Source organism: Homarus americanus, unplaced genomic scaffold (genome assembly GCF_018991925.1).
Source record: "Homarus americanus isolate GMGI-L3 unplaced genomic scaffold, GMGI_Hamer_2.0 scaffold16430, whole genome shotgun sequence".
NCBI classification, from domain to species: domain Eukaryota; kingdom Metazoa; phylum Arthropoda; class Malacostraca; order Decapoda; family Nephropidae; genus Homarus; species Homarus americanus.
In genome coordinates this window covers 6,300,086-6,321,491 of record NW_024729259.1, presented here as the reverse complement: position 1 = coordinate 6,321,491, position 21,406 = coordinate 6,300,086, and the positions used below count along the sequence as shown (strand labels likewise).

At 41.4% G+C, this 21,406-nt stretch overlaps 2 protein-coding genes across 3 annotated transcripts in view; one reads left to right on the top strand and one right to left on the bottom strand.

Moving 5' to 3' along the window:
- The window catches only part of LOC121866478, a 19,531-nt gene extending 11,580 nt beyond the window's left edge, over positions 1-7,951 (bottom strand). The window contains exons 1-4 of one of the 2 annotated variants that reach the window (XM_042366190.1): positions 7,463-7,951; positions 3,876-3,954; positions 3,502-3,584; positions 1,947-2,175 (exon numbers count right to left, since the gene is read on the bottom strand). In XM_042366190.1, the coding sequence (XP_042222124.1) occupies positions 1,948-2,175; positions 3,502-3,584; positions 3,876-3,954; positions 7,463-7,528 (456 nt within the window). In that variant the 5' untranslated portion in view covers positions 7,529-7,951 and the 3' untranslated portion in view covers position 1,947. The remainder of the gene's footprint in view (positions 1-1,946; positions 2,176-3,501; positions 3,585-3,875; positions 3,955-7,462) is intronic. The other variant, XM_042366189.1, reaches the window with a different exon arrangement.
- A 1,002-nt stretch (positions 7,952-8,953) lies between these two features.
- LOC121866548 (glutamate receptor 4-like) lies at positions 8,954-19,457 on the top strand. Its single transcript, XM_042366315.1, has 13 exons — positions 8,954-8,960; positions 9,088-9,209; positions 9,527-9,733; positions 10,582-10,685; positions 11,134-11,227; positions 11,717-11,875; positions 12,424-12,515; positions 13,966-14,111; positions 14,800-15,014; positions 16,799-16,954; positions 17,305-17,411; positions 17,645-17,814; positions 18,531-19,457. The coding sequence occupies exons 1-13, from the start codon at positions 8,954-8,956 to the stop codon at positions 18,590-18,592; spliced, it is 1,641 nt and encodes a 546-aa protein (XP_042222249.1). The 3' UTR covers positions 18,593-19,457.
- Positions 19,458-21,406: the final 1,949 nt, after the last annotated feature.

Here is a 21,406-nt window from a genome sequence, read left to right as displayed (position 1 = left end):
GTCAGCTGATGGACCAGCTGAATACTACAGGAGAACGGTGGCCATTCCACTCTTAGACCATCTTCTGGCAGAGCTGGAGATGAGGTTCAGCCCCCTGCACCAGAAGGCCTTCCAGGGACTCAGTGTCATCCCATCCATCTTGGTAACCCTGACACCAGCAGAGGGAAGCAGAAGAATACAAGAGCTGGTTGACCTCTACTGGGAGGACCTGCCATCTCCTGGCAGTATCAAGAGTGAGGTACGCACCTGGCGTGTCAGGTGGGAAAAAAATGCCAAGGAACAGGGCCCCACCAGCCTTCCAGCTACACCGGCTCAGTAAATTCAGGTATATTTTGTTTGTGCAAATTATACATGCCCCTGAAACCCTTCTAATAAGAATTGTTTCTCTACCGGTAGTGCTCTGTAGTTTACTACGTTGGCTCCTACCCCCCCCCCCACCCAATTTCTGGGTGCGCCCCTGAGATCCCCAGCAATTTGGCAACATGAAAACATCCTCTACCACTCACTGTCTTATCAGCTTTCTCGACTACATATACCACCATCTGGGTAAACAAAAGAACGTCTGAGGCTGTCGCCTTCATTGACTTCACCAAAGTATTTGCCCTAGTCGACTACAATTAAATCATCAACAATGCTATCGACCTCAGGTTTCGGAGAAGTCTTATCCCATGGCATACAGACTTCCTTAGTGACCGACGCCAATCCGTACGCTTCTGAGGGACTGTCTCCACTTTTCAGTCACTCACCTGTGGCGTCCCCCAAGGAACCAAGATGGGACCGCTCTGCTTCCTCATACTTATCAATGAAGCCCTAAGAGAAACCTCTGCTGACTGGAAATATGTCGACGACTGCACCATCGGGATCAGTGTGAACAACTTGGCTCCAGACTACACCGCCCTCCAGGATATATTGAGCAGTCTCCAAAATTGGACCACCAACAACCATGTCACCATCAACCATACCAAGACCATGGTTATGCACATCAACCTCTCCTCTGACCTTGTCCCACCTTCCTCCATTACTTTGGGCCCCAACACACTCCAGGTTGTGGACTCACCAAGCGCCTTGGCGTCACTATCGATAACAAACTAAATTGGAAAACACACGCCCATACAATTGTCAAATCCTCCAGTTTTCGTCTCCACCTCCTCCGCCGACTCAAGTCCCTCGGAGTTCCCGTGCCCGAGCTCCTCAGTGCTTAATCAATATTCATACTTCCCAAGCTCACCTATTTCTCCCCTGACAGGTCTTCCTCCCTAAATGTCTCACAACGGAAACACCTAGAAAAAGTGCAGAAGAGGGCATACAAGATTATTCTCTCCCCTTCCTACTCCACATATCAAGAAGCGCTCAACACACTGACCCTCTCGGCTCTCTCTGATCATCACCATGATCCTCATCTGCAAATTTTGTGAAAAGCTTCTGCAACATCAGCGATACCGGCACCTACTTCCACCTGAGATCTCTCGTATGCGAATTGCTGTTTGATACCACAACCGCATCCAGCCCATATGAGCACGTACTGATCGCTATAAGAACAGCCCAGTCCCAAACCATTGTAAAAATTATCAACAACTCTTAATCAATCAGTGTGTTCACTCCAAGCCAATCTTACCTTTAGCACCGTCACTATGTTGAAATGCCCTGTAGTATGACCATGTCCCCACCTAGTTATTATATATCATATTTGTATCACTTATGTTACTTGTATATTATTTGTTAATCAAGTGACCCATTCCCCAATAATGTAACTGTACAGTATATTGTCAGCTTTCCGGCTGCCATGTTCTTTCAATAAATTTTTAATTTTAATAATCTCTCTGTGTGTGTGTGTGTGTGTCCGAGAAATTATAGCGAGAGTTTTGGTGGCCGTCTTACTATACCAGATCAAAGGTGTGGACTGAGGTGGGCGAATGATCGATAACATGAACCTGTAATCTGCGCACCTCAGAGACTTGTCAAAGTGGAAACGTCGTCGTCACGGAGGCATTTGATGTCATCTTTGGCGAATTTGAAGAAGGCGATGTAGACGAGGACGGCGACACAGGACACGACGGCGGGAACGATGTCTGGCAGGAGAGCGAACCACACTACCAGCAGGAGGTTGAACAGCACCACCATCATGCTCGCGTACCACCACATCCACTCCGTTCCTGCAGTCTCCGGGTACCGCTTCTGTAAAGGGAGTCAGTGGAGATTTGGTGGTGTCAGGGAGGGTGTCAGTGGCGTCCTGGAACATGTATGGTGTCAGGTAGTGTTAGTGGCGTCCTGAAAGATGTATGGTGTCAGGGAGGGTGTCAGTGGCGTCCTAGTATATGTATGGTGTCAGGTAGTGTCAGTGGCGTCCTAGTATATGTATGGTGTCAGGGAGGGTGTCAGTGGCGTATTAGTACATATATGGTGTCAGGGAGGGTGTCAGTGGCGTCCCAGTACATGTGTGGTGTCAGGGAGGGTGTCAGTGGCGTCCTAGTACATGTATGGTGTCAGGTAGTGTTAGGTGGCGTCCTAGTACATGTATGGTGTCAGGTAGTGTTAGTGGCGTCCCAGTACATGTGTGGTGTCAGGGAGGGTGTCAGTGGCGTCCTAGTACATGTATGGTGTCAGGTAGTGTTAGTGGCGTATTAGTACATATATGGTGTCAGTGAGGGTGTCAGTGGCGTCCCAGTACATGTGTGGTGTCAGGGAGGTGTCAGTGGCGTCTCTAGTACATGTATGGTGTCAGGTAGTGTTAGTGGCGTCCCAGTACATGTGTGGTGTCAGGGAGGGTGTCAGTGCGTCCTAGTACATGTATGGTGTCAGGTAGTGTTAGTGGCGTATTAGTACATATATGGTGTCAGTGAGGGTGTCAGTGGCGTCCCCAGTACATGTGTGGTGTCAGGAGGTGTCAGTGGCGTCCTAGTACATGTATGGTGTCAGGTAGGTAGTGTTAGTGGCGTCCTAGTACATGTATGGTGTCAGGAAGGTACATGTATGGTGTCAGTGTCGTCTCTAGTACATGTATGGTGTCAGGAAGGTGTCAGTGGGTCGTCCTAGTACATGTATGGTGTCAGGTAGTGTTAGTGGCGTATTAGCATGTATGGTGTCAGGAAGGGTGTCAGTGGCGTCCTAGTACATGTATGGTGTCAGGAAGGGTGTCAGTGGCGTCCTAGTACATGTATGGTGTCAGTGGCGTCCTAGCATGTATGGTGTCAGTGGCGTCCTAGTACATGTATGGTGTCAGTGGCGTCCTAGTACATGTATGGTGTCAGTGGCGTCCTAGTACATGTATGGTGTCAGGTAGTGTTAGTGGCGTCCTATTACATGTATGGTGTCAGTGGCGTCCTAGTACATGTATGGTGTCAGGGAAGGGTGTCAGTGGCGTCCTATTACATGTATGGTGTCAGGGAAGGGTGTCAGTGGCGTCCTATTACATGTATGGTGTCAGGGAAGGTGTCAGTGGCGTCCCAGTACATGTATGGTATCAGGAAGGGGTCGGAGAGTGAAGACGCGGGTACTACTAACCTCCAACAGCAGGAAGAGCAGTCGACCGGTGAGGACTAGGTAGACCCCGGTGAAGACAGCCATCCCACCACACATGAGTGCCACTGTCAATAATACAACAACTTGCTAACGCTTACAGAAACCTCACTTATAATTGTGTTTATATGTATGGTACACCTAGTCAATGCTTAGTTAACTTTCTCTCCTTAGCTTAGTCAATGCCTAGCTACCTTTCTCGCCTTAGTACTTACCTTACTAAAGATCTCTCAATGCTAACTTGTACAGGAGGAAGAAAATATACTACAATGATACTGTCTAATCCTAATTAAAATTAAAAAGGAATCTATATAACGCATCAGTAAACGTTGAGGTAAAGAACAAATAAGTTGACTCACCCTGAAGGTCGACGTGCTGCGGCGAGATCACAAAGCTCAGCATCACCATATACAACACCACCTGTCCCAGTGCCGTCACCTGCACCATAACACACACGTTAACACCTGTCACCTACAACACTACTGTAGCCACCTGCACCATAACACACACGTTAACACCTGTCACCTCCAACACTACTGTAGCCACCTGCACCATAACACACACGTTAACACCTGTCACCTACAACACTAATTTAGCCACCTGCACCATAACACACACGTTAACACCTGTCACCTATAACACTACTGTAGCCACCTGCACCATAACACACACGTTAACACCTGTCACCTACAACACTACTGTAGCCACCTGCACCATAACACACACGTTAACACCTGTCACCTACAACACTAATTTAGCCACCTGCACCATAACACACACGTTAACACCTGTCACCTATAACACTACTGCAGCCACCTGTATCATAACACACGTTAACACCTGTCACGTATACAACCTATGAAATAAATTACAGTACTGTGCTTCAGAATAGCCCTCGACAAAATTATAAAGAACAATGGAAGGATCCTTCACAGGCCTCTAGTCTCCTTCCCATTAAGTAAATAAATTCACACTCCTTACATGACATATAGGTGAACAGAGAGGAACCTGCCCCCACGTCCCCCAGCATGCAGCATTAGTTAAGAATCATAATTCATTGAAGATTGTTTTCTTCTCCCTAGAAAATCAGCAATTCTGATAACACAAACACAGACATTAGCTAAGCTGAACCAATCAAAATACCTGCCTGCCGCGTGGTGCTAAGTATTGGTTGGCGTGCCACATTTACAACTTAAATCACAAAAATACTACATCGAATCTTTGGCCTTAGCTTAAAAAGCAACCGACGTTTTAACCAAATAAGAAAATATTTACTCTTTCGCTATGAAACTATACTTCCACGTCAACATTCAACCCAGGTCAACCCAACCCATTAACAACCCCGTCAAGCAACCCGTCAGCTCACTCCTTCATTCAAATAACATAAACTTATGTTTGAATATAAGTAAATCGTGTTATATTAACAATCTCACTTCTTGCCATGAGTCGTTGCTATCCACATACCCCAACACCGAGATCCTCTACCTCAGGGATTTCAATGTACATCACAGAGAGTGGCTTGGCTCTGCAAGGGATGACCCAGGTGGAGTTGAGGCACACTATTTTTCCTTACTTAATGATCTGGAACAAATAATTAAACATCCTACACGATCATTTTACTAACAACCTTGATTTTTGTTTTACCTCTAACCCCTCACACCATTCATAATCAATTTTTGCCCTCTTAGGGTCTTCTGATCACTATCTTATTTCTATTAAATCAAACTGAGCACAACCACCTCCCCCACCCCCTCTAAACGCCAACTATGACAATCCTTGCGAGAATTCTTCTCCGACTTTCCCAAGGATAAACATTGCTTTTCCACCCGGGACGCCTCGGTATGTGCTGACAGCATTGCTGGGGTTATACAGGGTGGTATGAGTGCATTTATCCCATCTTCTACCAAAACTTTCACTTTACAATCATGGTTTGATCGCTCCTGTTTCTCCTGCATGTTAAGTTAGGCTTGAAAATTTATGTACCCTGATATAAGAGTCATTAGGTTTAGTTCCTTTCGTACTTTTATCCTTTTCTGGTTAGGTTCGGCCTGGTTAAAAATTATTCCTCTACCAAATTTAGGATATTCTTGAGTAAAGGAAGAAGTTTTATTTTATTGAAAAGATTCTTAATGTTACTCGTTAACTGGCGCATCTCTTCTAAAGTATTACTGGGAAACATTCTTCCTTTAAAATTTTGGGTAATTGTTTAAGAGTAGGTTAAGTTAGGTTGTTCTTGAGAAAAGGAAGAAGCTTTCTTCTTCTTAAAAGAATTCTACCAAAAAGTTACCTAATGTTCCTCGTTAACTCGCGCACCTCTTTTAAAGTATTACTTCGTAACTTTTTAAAAGTTTTTGGTAATACTGTAGTTACATTAGATTGGTAAATTATGAAATTTGTGAATAACAAACATGGGCCAGCACCGATTATTCTAATGTAAACCTAAGGAACCAAATCTAACAACTAATTTAACATCCTGGCAATGTAACCTCCAGTTTGTCCAGTCAGGAATTCCTGGTTAAGCAGCCTCTTCCTTTTTTGTGGTATCTTTCATATTTTATAATGTTTTTGTTGTTTTTGATATTGTGCTTATATTAATGAATATGAGCAGTTGCTTTAAGATGTAGAAGCTTGTCTGGTTCATTTTCATAGTTTACAACTTTTGCAACAAGGCGATTTGAACAATTCATATATTTGTTTCTTGGTCTCCCTAAGTTCTCCATTTCAGCATTTTGTACTTACAGGCGAGGAACAGCCATGTCACGCTTCAGACCACTGAATAAAATTCAGACAGTTGGATGAGCATAAAGGCGCATTAACCATAAAGAAATGTGGGAACCTTCTGCAAAAATTGCCAACTATGAAAAAGAACCAGATAAACTTCGATATATTTGAGCACCTGTTCATATTCAATAATATAAGCACTATATCATATAAAACAAAAACAACAAAATCATCATAAAGAAAAGGGGTCTGCATAGCACTCCACAGGACTGGAGGTTGAATTGACCAGGGTTGAGTTGGCTAGGAGTTGGGTTGACCAACCACTTGAAATTACAGTATATGTACATAAATTAAGTTAGGGTAGGTATGTTAAGGTTAGCAACGATACTACTCTTTTATATTCTGTTTTGTAAGATTTTAACCAATCTCACTAGATGTATATGAAATTGAATTTCCGAAAATAATTTAATTTCATAATTATCCTGATATATATATATATATAATATATATATATGTATATATATATATATATATATATATATATATATATATATATATATATATATATATATATATATATATATATATATATATATATATTACACTAAATAGGTAAAATTGCCATTTAGCTACAGTATAACTTCTATGTACAGTACTTATCTTTTCTTGGAAACTTCAGACTGTCCAAGAACGATCATGTAGATCATAAAAATACATATAAAAGAATAATTTCATACAAAACCTAACACAGCCTATGATAGTAAATGCCTTAAATGAAACCGAGCATTAGGGCGTTTAATCATAGATGAAATAAGCTGGTAGGGTTAATCTTCAGGTGATCCACAGAATGTGCAATCTCACATCTGCTGTTCCATACATTTGTTTAATATATCTAAAGAGTTAGAGAAGCAATGTTTCGCTTACTGTTGATCTGAAGCTTCAAAACATCTACAGCATCTATGCATCACAGTTTAATAAAAAACAATATAAGATTGATTTTTTTCAGTAATTTTCTATATTTTCGTCTCGAACACTGATCTACACTCTGGTTAACCTGTGATACTGCTCCTACATATTACCACATGACGCTGATGTCAGGGTACCCTTCCATGCTCACCCTCGGCTCACCAAGTGACATACTGCACTGCCATTCTATAGATCACAGAATAATCATAACTGTTAAAATTTGTAGGAGTGACATATAATAGTAGACTAGTGAACTTACCATACTGATAATGCCCAGGGAGTACACCCGCCGCCGCACCTTGTTCCTTTTATCGGCAGACTGCATCCTTACTGTCGTGCTACCCAACAAGCACGAATGGCTACACCATTAAGTGTACAACAAACACCACCACGACTGATTGCACCACAAACGTCACTGTTTCAACTCCAGGACCGCTATATCTAGGTACTGAGCTAACTGGAAGCAAGACTTGGCCAGGCAGACAGCACCATGGTTCACATACGCCACGCTCACTCCGTGTTTACATCAACTGTCTCATTTGTGTTCGAGCTGTACCTTTTGCTTCAGTGCGGAATGCAATTAATAAACTGATAATTTAAACATTAATTTTGTTTTCGAGTTACACAAAGAGTATATTTATAGGTGGGGAGCGAATTCTTTAACCTGTTTAAGTTAGGAAGGAGCCAACAACAGCAATGTACTGGGTTGGGCATATGGTGACTCCCTAACTCACACTCCTTATCACTTGGCTCTTTATGATAAGATAGCTTACAGCCTTACACGAGTCACTTGTAACGTTGTATACTACGAATATTGATTGGAAATAATCAATAATATTGGTTACACATTCTCTGAATATATCTTAGCTTCTTGTGGAAACTTTACATGAATGAGCTAACGTCTCCCGGCTGATTCACTCTGCTACTATACCCGCTAATTGTTACCTATACGCTCTAATAATAAACTCGTTTACCTTGGTAGTATTGTTACCTAATTATCGGGTAAAAAGATTTAGACAACATAAATTAGAGTGCAAAAGTTATAATGGATTGATTCATTTTTTCGTTTTTTCCCAACAATAATCGCCGATAGCATTATTTTACAAATCTCACGTCACAACCGTCAAGATACCAAGTATTTCGTGGCAGCAGGTAATTGCCAACACTACTGTATTATGGTATCACATCGACTTTCATTTTTTTGTTAACCTAACTATACAGCCATAAAATTGTTGTATGGAGGGAGATTCTTCAGGTGATTCAGTTGTCTTCTGATGACGAAAGGTTTGGGACATTCATTCTCTCTAATTTCATCTCTTTACCCCTGAACAACCATGGACAGATGCAATGAACGATTTTCATACATTCCTTCAGATCATCGTTACCTCAAGGTCCACCCCCCTCCCCCACCCCGCGAGCTTGCGGGCAGTGTGCCACCGGGGATTGGCAGGTACTGCCAGAGCAAAACGAATCCTTAAACATTTTTTTTTACGGGGAATAGTCCACCCGGGCACAGGTCATCGACCCACAACGGGGCCTGGGTGGGGTAGTAAGAGTAAAAAGAAATTAAAAATAGAAGAGAAAATGATTACATTCATCTACACCATGAAGATGCCGGAAAACCAGCTTTTTGAAGTGAGACAGATTGTATGAGTATGGAAACACAAAAGAAGGCAGAGCATTCCACAGTTTGGCTGTGTGAGGAAAGAAGGAAGTTCTATAACGGGTTATTCTATTAGTTTAAAGGAACATGAAATGTGAGGAAGTCTGTAAATGTGTGTAGGGAAATGAAAAGGATGCATTGAGGTATTCTAAATTAAGTCATGTAAGATGGACAGGTTCAAATAGCATTAGCTGGTGAAGAATTTTACTTCATATATTCAGGTGGTGAAAAGCATGAGAAAGATATTGACATTCTTGTAAGCCAGAAGTTGAGCAACAGTGTAAAGGGATATTCGGCAGTATCAGTTTTGTTAGTCAAGTTTAATGCTAAACTCACGGACTTGGTAATGATACAGGTTTATGCAACAACAAATGATAGTGAGAATGAAGTTCCTGTCATAGAAACGGAAAGATTGGAATCTAAGGGTTGAACTTATGACATAAGTTTCAACTGGAAGTGATAGTAACATACAGTAAGAGTAGTTTACAAATGAAGTTTTGCAAAAAGTACCGTGATCTGAGCTGTAGCAGAAGATTTCCAGAGAAGTGAACGTGTATTTTTAATGTTTTTCTTTTCAATCAGTGTAAAACGATCAACATTTATTAAGTATTCATATATAAATTGAGGGGGAACCAGTCCACACAAATATGATTGATTCAGAGGCAGCAGGAGAGTGGTGCTGCCCCGGGACGTCCTCAGTCTGCTGGTGACTCTGATAGAACTTCCACAACCATGGTTACTGCTCTTGTTACTACTCCTACTGCCGTTGCTGTTGCAATTACTGTTGCTACTGCTGTTACTGCTACTGCTTCTGATGTTGCTACTGGTTATGACTCCTCTCGTTGTCTCAAGTTAGGAGTAGTAGAGGTAAGTCTTAGATTTATGTGTGTGTGTATGTGTGTGTGTGTGTGTGTGTGTGTGTGTGTTTTATAAGAATTCCGATCAGCCTTCAGTCTGTACCTCTGGTAACGATTGCCAACGTTGACTACAGTGGCCTAAGATGAGAGAGAGAGAGAGAGAGAGAGAGAGAGAGATGCTTAGAATATTTTGTAAATACATTCATTAAATCTTTTGTAAAAATATTCGAAGCTAACACCGTTTGGAGAAGTACTTATACTGTCAAACTGTTAAAAGCCGGCATGTATCAGAGAGGTACTCAAAATTCCAAGCATTTTGTGCATTGAAACTACTGTACATACCCACATTCTGCAGTGTTTGCTGAAAGATATAGCAACGTCGTAAAACGCAATCAGAGTATCGTCCTTGTATCCGAGGGTTGGCGACCACAGTCCTCCACTAAACGTTCTCGGGCTGTTTTTAACAATTATTCAAGGTTTTGAAACTCAAAAAGTAATTTAAAAACACCTTAGTCGCCTGCGTTATGTTTAGAATCCGTAAATAATTGTTATATTTTTTTGATTAGATGTAATGAAAAAATTATATACAACAGAAATACACTATTTCATTTTAATTATCGTCAGTGAATACTGCATTATTTTTTTGTTATAGGTGCTTCAACCACGAGGGATATTAACCCTGATTTTTGTCATAGTTTCTTCAACAGACAAATTATAAAACTCCACAATTAGCTGATGAACTTATTGTGATTCTCCCTGCAAATACTGTAGAATGTTTATACATTATTTTTCACTTATTAATCCATATATTTGGTGTCTATTAACCTCTGGCTGTCACTAAGTTTGTGTCTGTGGCAGTTTCCGGGGTTTCTGCGTGTGCGACAAACACCACACAGCGGGCTGGAGGTGTCCGGTACATTAACCAAAGTCCACACCATCATCGCTTCTGCCCTCAACACCTGGTCAGTACTTCGCAATCTTTTCTTACTGGTCAGAGCCTGACACTATGGTCTTGTTGCCTCAGTTCTGGTGCCAGCTGTTAAAACCTCATGGCACCAGTTAGTCTCCCATTGTCAACGATGAACCAGTTAGATAGTCATTGCTATAGCATCTATAGATGATTACTAACTTTATTTGCTTGCAGGTCAATTTGGCAACCAGTCCCAAAAGGTTTTTGTCTTAATGAGCCTCAGACTAACCTAACTAAGATGATTAGGACAGGGCCCCATTCTTAACAGTCATATTGGAATGGAGTCCATTTGATGTATCACCCTTCAAATACATGTTTATTTACTCAGCAGCTGCTATATTCATCTTAACAGCACTGACTATGATTATCTAACTCAATAATCTGGTGTTTTAACCATTAGTGATTATTGGTAGATTGAATTTTTTTTGTGTTGGCGGCAGCGTGGAGTACGAGGTGCCCAAGGATGGTCTCTTTGGTAGTCAGCTCGACAACAACGGCAACTGGACTGGAGTCATCGGTCAGGTTTCACGCAAGGTCACTACTGCATCTCAAAAACTCAGTTTAAATTGAGTTTGATTAATCAATATGATTTCTTTAAATAGGTGTTCATCCGTCTTTGACCTGGTTGAGAACTTAAGAACAGTCAATGGGAGAACAAGGACTTTCAAGAGATAAACAGTGTCATAACATTTTCTGCTGGGTACATATCTCATTTCAATAAGCATGCGAGAAGATAATACAAATTGTACCCGTCTGCCCGTCCTTACTTATGCTTGTATATATACTGCACTATACTTCCGTCTTACTCAAACCGAAGAACAGAATGAAGCAAAAACTCTAGTGCAGAAAAATAAATTTTCATAGGCAATTTTCTATGAATCCATGGATTACTCGATCAAATTTTTAACTGTTTGATTATTATACCGGTTTAGGCTTATAAGTTTTTTGGAATAGAACTTTTTTTTTTATATTTTAATAAGGCAAAAACATTTAAGTTGGTGGTGTTTGTGTGGGTGTATGCAGGAGGTGGACATGTCGGGAGTGCCGATGGTGCTAGACATAAAGAGGCGGATGGCGACAGACAGCAGTGTATGGCTCTACATGGATGAGAGGGTCCTCGCCTACAAGCAACCAGTACCCGAGGCTGACCTGGCAGGCTTCCTCAAGCCTTACACCACCATGGTAATGCTGTGTGTACCTGTATATAGACGAGTACAACGAGTGTAACGTAAACTTTACCTTTATAACTCACGTAAAATAAGAATATACTGTACCATTGCGTCATGTTGAAGATAAATTTGTGTCGTTGTCTTAAGAACTATTCAGTTACTTATTCGTTATAATATTGCAGTAATTTCATATTTATTAGTATCAAAGACTTTCCTTAGACTCAGGGTAATAACAAAAACGTCTTTTAAATTTCTAGAATAGGAGTTTTCAACCTGGGTAAGGATCCTCCTGGAGTACATCTGGGGCTATTCTAGTCTATTATGGTTTTGTTTTTTATTCTACTTAAAATAATGATTAATATGACTTAGAAGAAATTCTGCTTGCATGGAATCAAATATTTCAGTTTTATTCTGTTGTACTATTAAGTATAGATTATTTTATGAAGATTTAAATAAAAAGACATTTCGTTTTCCAGGTTTATGTAAAGGTTCTGTGAAAGCTTCAACATCTGATAAACCCCCAGGCTAATTTGATACTGAACACGATGTTTTTATGTACAGATGTGGTGTATGATTATCTTGGCGCTGCTGGCGGTTTACGCTGCTCTTTGGTTGACTCAGTTGTTCGAGGTCCAACTCTTACCCCACACACCGTAAGTTTGTTGTGGTCTAGATATTCTTGATTCATTAGTTCCAGGTATTCAGCTTTCTCGACCACTGATAAATTTTTATGAGGATTATGGGCGTAATGTCGAATGACTCTCTCACTTCTACTTGTAAAAGCTTTTTTTCTCTCTTTAAGTTCCCGCGATTCCTAAATTTTCAATATTTCCGCAAGGATTTACTTATTACCCATATTCAAGAAAAATTTATGCCTAGGCATAATTTGGTATTATAATGTTTGTAAACTAGGTGTTTTGATTATTTTCTGTCCCAAGCAGCAGTTATTTTGGCAAGCTTAGGGAAATTTACTTGTATATATTGATGTATTACTTATGTAAGAATATTCTAGAATGCATTGCATCATTTTGTTATGATTTACTTACGTATTGTAAGCCTAGATAATTCTAGAACTCTCCGGAAGTATCTCTCGTTCCTACCTGGATATCGCTAGAATGCTCTAGGCACCTGACGAGACGTATAAAAACACTCGCGAGCAAGCTTACCTCCCTTGCCCCTGGAGGACTGAGGGACGTCTGTCACAGGTTAAGCCACAAACCAGCCTCCGCAAAATGGTAAGCCCACCTGCCATCATTCCCCTTCTGTACTTCCCACTTCTTAACCATACCTTACCCTAAATCTCCTTGTTCACCTCAGAGCCACGTCTCTCTTATCTCAGTGTTCTGCCTGACTGGAGTAAGTCGACCGTTTCTGCGCAGTGTGAAGTACAAGCCTAATAGGACAACTGAAGATAACTGTTGTGCAAGTATTGTGGAATTGTTGTGAGCAATATAAAAGTGAAAAGACTAAGGAATTGTACACTGGTAGCGTGCTGACTGTGTATTCGAAGTGATAAGTCCAGCTGTGAAGACATTACCCTGTGAACATTGTTGTGAAGAATTAGTGCTTATCAAAGAGGACTACAGTGCACAAGTGTGTTTCTGGGACCTGGTGGAAATATACCTGCCTGTTATTTGTCTGTACACTGATACCGATCGTCGGGAGATTACCGGAGACTGGCGGGACAGCTAGTGGTAATTCGACGACACTTGTGATATATTTACTGCTTCTGTATATACGACCTGGCTGATGGTAACCAGCGTTGGAAGCTGGGTAAGCGGTGAAAGGAGGGTCGTAACAATATATTTATGCCTGATGGCGGATAGCTGAACAACCTCATGTACAGTACACCCATTGTTAGATTAGGTTGTGTTTTTCCTAAGGCCTGACAACCCGTTCGGTGCAGTGCTGATATGGAATACAGATTAAATCCTAAATACAGAACGAGGCATCGTTGGGAAGGACAGGTGGGATGTCGTCCTTCCATCAGGATGGGCGAGTAGTGAAGTAATGTTATTGACTACCGAGGCTAACAGTGTGTGTAGTACCCATGGCGTGTTCCTTAGTTCAGGTTAATGAATACGTATTTCCTTGTCGTTTTAGGGATAGTTTTCAAGTAGAGGCCACGGCAGGACAGCTTGTGAAAAGGGAGAGCGGAACTGCGAAGAATTCGGTAGGGCGAGGTAGGAGAGGGGAGGACGTTGTGTGGACATCATGTCTGTGGTCATTGACCGCCCCTCTGGCACAGTGTAAGTGGTGAACATTTCTGTGATCGTCTTAGTAAGTTCAAATACACAAACACAAAATCAAGTCCCCCTCAGTTGTTTACAGAAGGTGAGAGTGTAACATACTGTAAGTGTGTAAAAGTTGAGTGTAAGTTGTGTAAATTCATAGGTCTACACACTTTGGGGCTGCAGGGGACAGACTGGTGCATCAGACGATACAGACTGGTCATGAAGCCTACTCCTTTATGACCATTTATGGGCCATTGTGGCAACTCTCCCATTTACTCCACCAAATAATGAAACAGTAGAAACCATATTAGCCTGAATATTGATTGTCGGTCTTTCCTCTCTGATGTATACCACTTCCAAGATCTGTACTTTCCCATGGCTGTTACACTGAGTGATGATCTAGTGTTACTCATTATGTTTTCTCTTGTCAGCATGGTACCTTGGTGGTATAGGTGATGGTTCTTAATTCCTCCCTGTTACAGGTGCAGTAAGAGACGGTGGCAGAGTTTGTTGGTCGTATCGCCAATGTAGTTCAAGTTGCAGGTTTCACAGTCAATGGTCGAACAACAATACTTACAAACTACATCAGTGTGGACCTCTGAGTGTATAAATGTGGGTTTGTATATTCATGAATGTATTAGAATGGTGAAGGTGTACGTATGTTTACATACATGATGTAGTACAAGCATGGTGTCCCCGACAGCGTCATCGTGGTGGCCTCGAGGTGTGAGCGTGCGGGTAGTGGCGGGCGTGTGGTTACTGATGGCTCTGGTATTCAGTTCCATCTATCGGTCTAATCTTAAGGCCATGTTGATCCTGCCTCGGGTGAGTCTGCCCTTCACTAACATGGAGGAGCTCCTGCACACCTCCATCCCCTGCTACGTCCCTCAAGCTACTGTCCTACACGGCCTTGTTCTTGTAAGTACTGTATACAATATGCAAATTAAAAATACCTATGTGTATATCTTCTTCAAAAAGTCAATTACAAAATTTTCTTGTCTACATGTTATTTAGTTGCGAGAATTTTTCAATTTTTCTAAAACATTATATGGCCCAACTACTCATCCGATGGTAACTTCCTAATTAAAGACGAAGAAGACATCCGTCAGTGCTGGAAAGAGCATTACCATTCGCTGCTAAACCGAATCACCGATGTGGATGTCCTGACTACCCAGCAGGTCCCTCAGCATTTAGAACTATCCTCCATTCCTGCAGGAGGTAGTTACTGCCATCAAACAAATGAAAAATAACAAAGCCACAGGGTTTGGTGGAATCCCACCCGAGATGTATAAAGCAGGAGGACCTCTACTGTCTCCCACTCCTGGAGAATATATGGAAGAAGGAGGAAATCCCCCAAGATCTTAAAGACGCCTCCATCGTCAATATTTATAAGAATAAGGGAGACCAGTCAGACTGTGGCAACCAATGCAGGATCCCACTGCTGTCCGTAGCTGGAACGATTATCGCCCGAGTCCTCGGAAACAGACTTCTTCCTGAGGCGGAAAACTTCCTCCCAGATTCTCAACATGGCACCACTGACATGATCTTTGCTGCCCGCCAGATACAGGAAAAGTACAGAGAACAGCGTCGTGACTTGTACATAGCCTTCATTAACCTTACTAAGGCCTTCGACTCACTCAACAGGGACAGACAAAACGACTGAGGGAGTCGTTTTGCCTGCCCACCAAAATTCATTTCCATTGTGAGGCAACTCCACGATGGCATGAACGGCAGTGTCCTACACAATGACACCCAGTCTGAGTTCTTCCCCATCCAAACGGGAAAAACAAGGATGTGTACTGGCACCAACTCTCTTTTCAATTTTCTTGGCTGCCTTTCTTTCTCCTGCCAGTGCACATAAGCCCCAGGTTCTCTTTCAGCCTGCCCCTGGTTCAACCACACCTCCATCATCCATCTAGCTTAATGATACTGCTCTTTCTATTATTACCCACTTCCAGTACTTTGGCTCCCACCTGTCCATCACCACGGACATCGATGTGCATCTCAAGCATTTGGCAGACTCTGTACCCGTGTCTTCAGCTGTCGGGAGCTGTAATTAACTACAAAGCTGCACATGTATCGAGCAGCGGTCCTCCCTACCCTGCTGTATGGCAGAGAGATACGGGTTACATACAGGAGGCAGCTCAAGGCACTTGAAAACTTTCACCAACGTAGTTTACGTTCCATCCTCCGAGTTTGCTGGGAAGACAAGAGAACAAATGTCATCATCCATGAACTACGTTGGACTGGCCATGTTACCCGCATGGATGACAGTAGGCTGCCAAAGCAGCTACTTTATAGTTACCTAACGAATAGTAAACGTAACGCTGGCGGGCAACTGAAAAAGTATAAGGATAATCTTAAGACAAACCTGAAAAAGTGCTAAATCGACCCCCTTCACCTGGGAGACAATCACTCTGTGGATGGCCCTGTCGATCCCGTGTCGGCCTCTCGAGTCACCTCAAAACTCATCAACGAAGGTGACATCCTTAATAACTCATATCATTGTATCATAGCTGGATGATCGTCATACTCAATTCCGAGTGACAGCAAAGTAGTAGTAGTGTGTGTGTGTGAAGCAATAAACCGGAGTTTGAATGTTGCTGCTGAATGGCTGTCTTAGACTGGATAAGTACTTTCAAACAATTACATTAAGCCTATTCACAGTATATTGTGGTCACTTTAATGTGGTGTTGCTGCAGGCGGCAGAGCCAGGGAGTCAACTGTACCGTCTGAGGCAACAAATGATTGCTCATAGAAACGTCCGTAAAGCACGGCAAGATACACTACGGGGGAAACATGCTGCCTTCTCCACTCGCCTTGCTATTCTGAGCATCCTGCACGACACCTTCGCTCAAGTGAGTTTTCTTCATTATCGGGTACACATTAAATATGTTAACTTTCTATGTGTAAATTGTTAAATGAAAAAAATAAAATGTATAGATAAAAGATAATCTCAAGACACGAGGTTATAGAGTTACCTATTGAACCAGAGAGATCCTTATGTCTGCTTACTTCACACTGGTATAAGGGAGGTCAGAGCTGTAGTCAATACCTGACAAACATCCAGCAAGACTCTTGTAAGTACCTGAACTTCCTAAATGCAGATGAAGTCATGGAGATCTCAAGGCTGGCGGTGTTCACTGGCCTCATCTTTATATTTTACAAGCTGTGGGACAGCGGCATGTAACCACATGTTTCATTACAGACAAGGTCGTGTCCTTTATACATGGCTTCAGCTGACGTCTTTGGGGGCACATCATACCAACTGGCCTTCCCCAAGGGTTCAACCCTCACACACAAACTCAACAAACTGTAAGTCACACTCCTCTGCACCATTAATTTTTACCTTAATAAACGCAGAACTTTTATCTACAACTTGAGAAATAATCAAAGAAACCGTAAGATCCTGTAACTTTAAGTTGAGAGACATAAGAAAGACGTAATGAACTCACTAGAATTTACTAAAAAAAGAACTATTTCCATTAGGAAGTCAGTCGAAAACAACAATAGTAATATCAACAACTGACGCAGGTTATGTAATGCAGGTTGACGAGGCTGCAAGAGGCAGGTATCCTGAAACACTTATACCTGCAGGGTATCCGCCACGCCAGCGGGTGTCTCAGGTCCATGTCGGCCACTAACGCCCTCTCCTCTACCACTCTCAGGCCGCTCGAACTGGGCGACTTCTACGGGGTGTTTTCCGTGTATGGTGGAGGTGAAGATACTTGATTGTTAGAACACTGAAACACGCGCAAATATACACAGTCTTTCATGCATACTCTTACATTCATGCGAGTATTATAGTTATACTGTTTCACACATACACGCGCGTCCTCACATCCATACTTTTTCACATACACACACGTTCTGTCTCGCTCACATTCACACGTGCACAATCACAAACTCATACGCGCAAATGTAACTACACACACTCATAAATACTCACACAAGTCTAAGAGGCAATGGTCTTTGTACTAATTAAGGGAAATAAGCAGTTATTATATATAATAACCGTGATAACAATACACCACTTTTTTATATTCTGTTTCCATGATTGTTTTATAATATTCAAATTTTAGAGCTGTAGACAGCGAGAGGATTGTGAGCATGTTGGCAACTAGACTCAAGAGAGGAAAGCCTTTTCATAAGTATCATATATATTCACCTTGACATCCCCAGGTTATAGGGTCAAAGGTCAAAACTTTAAAAGGTCATAGCTCTAAAATTGGCTCCATCCGACAAGGGTTGTCACCTTGCGCGAGTACTGTGTAGTTATGATAGAAACATTTTGGTTGAGTCAGGATGTTTGTAAGGCTGTCAACATGTAGTAATTACTGTGGCTATATCTTGTGATGAAGCTGTATACTTGTACTAACTTTTTTTTCACAATAGTATTTGATTTTGATTAATTATTTTTAACTTTTTCAACAGGAATGTTTCTTGCTGGCCTGACCTTACTTCTGGAACTGTCAATAGGCAGTTATAGGCACTAACACTACTTGTGGCCATATTGTTGCACTCAGACATCAACATTAACCATTAGTGACTATATTACTGCACCCAAACATCAACATTAACCATTAGTGACTATATTACTGCACCCAAACATCAACATTAACCATTAGTGACTATATTACTGCACCCAAACATCAACATTAACCATTAGTGACTATATTACTGCACCCAGACATCATCATTAACCATTAGTGACTATATTACTGCACCCAGACATCAACATTAACCATTAGTGACTATATTACTGCACCCAGACATCAACATTAACCATTAGTGACTATATTACTGCACCCAGACATCAACATTAACCATTAGTGACTATATTACTGCACCCAAACATCAACATTAACCATTAGTGACTATATTACTGCACCCAAACATCAACATTAACCATTAGTGACTATATTACTGCACCCAAACATCAACATTAACCATTAGTGACTATATTATCACACACCAAATTGAACACCAACATGTAACGGACAGGTCATCACAGCAGACGTCAGCGCTAACTTCCGGCGGCCATACTAGCGCTACACATAATAGTGTTCGTGGGCTGGCTGAGTTATCAGTGATGGGTATTCCTTATGTCAAATCTCTGAAAGCAATATGAATCAGCGCTGTGAAGAAACTAACCATATCCTCCCATCAGTGTAGTGACGTGTGTGTGTGTGTATGTGACTCATTGACTGCTATAGACATGACACTCCTCTAATTATCTCATGTAATGGCCAATAAAATGATGTTATGAAGTCACATCTACGGCGTTTGATTTATTGGTGTAGTGACGCATGATTATACGTTGTGCAATAATTGTATGTAATATAACGACACAATAAACAATAAAACCACTCTCATCAGTGTAGTGTTTCGTTAACACTATCTCGTGTATACTTGTCATTGGTAATGCTATTATGACTAAGATGGTTTAGCTTGGCGGGCTATTGATCGTATACAGTACACCCAAACTCCAGGTAAAAGAGACAAGGTGATAGTGCAAGAACTGGCTGGTTGATCAACTTTTTTTATTTTGAGGTACTGAAAACTATACCTAGGTGTTAATATTGTTGACAGTTGACGACACAAGGAGTAGGACCAACAGAGACCAAGGAAAGGGAAAGCTTGTGTGTGTTACCTATTGTATGATGTGAAGGAATTTAAAGATAAGTTTGGAGAAATCTGTACCATTAAACTGAGATACCTGTGATGTGTGGATGTGTGGCTTCCATGACATATTAGAGGAAATGGTGAGGCTTAGCATATATATTTTAGAAAGCAGGATATAAATTATAAATGGATGATCAAGTGTATTTTAAAAGAAAATTCATCCAAATATTTCACGGATAAATATATTAATATGTAATATTTAGGTATAACCCCTGTATATGTATATTGTAAAATTTTGAATATTTTTTTTTTTAGAACTTGGCAGAATGGTTGCGTCCTGAAATGTGAATGGTGGGAGATCATCTAGTTGGAAAGTGTAATTGGTTAATACTGTGTTTTATTACTATTGAATTTAACCAAGTTTTTACCTCCCCATTCGGAGATGCTGCTCAGATCCGCATTTTTTTTTTTTTTTTATTGGGCACCCCCCTACATCTTTGTGTAAGGTGAAGCGCAGAAGCGTTTACAGTGCCCAACAGGGAAGCACGCTAAGTTCATGCTTGCCTTTATGTCTCATGAGTTAAGGGCGTAGAAGCCTGAAGAGTCAAGGGCATAGAAGCCTGAAGAGTCAAGGGCATAGAAGCCTGAAGAGTCAAGGGCATAGAAGCCTGAAGAGTCAATGGTTTATGTCATCAAGTTATTGGAAGCTCCAACAACTTGTCCCTGAATACGAATTCGCAACTTTCGATTTACAACAGGTACCTACTTTATTGCTAGGTGAACAGGGACTAATGGGGGCTAGGAAGTATGTCCAAACAACTTCCACCGGCCCGGGAATCGAACCCGTGACATCTCGCTTGCGAAGGCAAGAGCGGTACCACTCTACCACCAGCACCCCCCAGATCCGCATTGATAGATGAAATTCTGTGTAATATTTTTTAGTGCATCTTAATAAAGAAGACATTAATCCAATTTAAATATGAGGTCAAATGATATGATGGAAGTAGGTTTTTGCATATTTCATGTTTCCAAACTAAGCTTATGAATTTTGATCTAAAAACAATTTCTTGGTCCACTCACGGATTTGAAATTTTGAACATGGTTCTCTAAATGCTAAGTCTCTAGTCCGGAGGATGACTGTACATTATCTCCAGCCCCTCCCCTGGGCCAAGCATCAAATCTTCCCCCTCCCCCACAAAAGAATAATGTTCTAACTCAATGATAGTCAACACCGATACTTAGCGGCCATATTTCTTCACCCAAACGTAGTCGTTGAACACATCGTAAATACTGTATACTTAACCTTTACAAATTTGTGTGAGCCAACACGATGACCAGCACACATTTCCTACGTTATCTTTAAGTAATTATAATATAAGTACTCTACAATTTTTTGAATAGATGTAAGTTGATATCCCGTCCACTCGCTTTGTTTTCTCCTGATACGGTATCTATTTTATTTTTACTCACGCACACGTTAAGATGCAGGGTCGACACGAACGCGCTCAACATTGTAGGTAATATGTGGTGGTAAGTGTGTTATTAACGACGATGACGATGTTGTGAAAACTACACGAAATGTTTGCAACATTGCTATAGTGTTGGGAACACTGTCGCCAACAGAAATGTGTAGCCTAAACTGACTGAAGTGGACTGTGATTATTCCACCTTTCTTTCCAGTCATG

Coding starts and splice junctions, on each gene's coding strand:
- LOC121866548 (XM_042366315.1), top strand. Junction 9,734..10,581: donor TCAAGTTAGGAGTAGTAGAG/GTAAGTCTTAGA, acceptor TGTCTGTGGCAG/TTTCCGGGGTTTCTGCGTGT. Junction 14,112..14,799: donor GACCGCCCCTCTGGCACAGT/GTAAGTGGTGAA, acceptor TGTCCCCGACAG/CGTCATCGTGGTGGCCTCGA.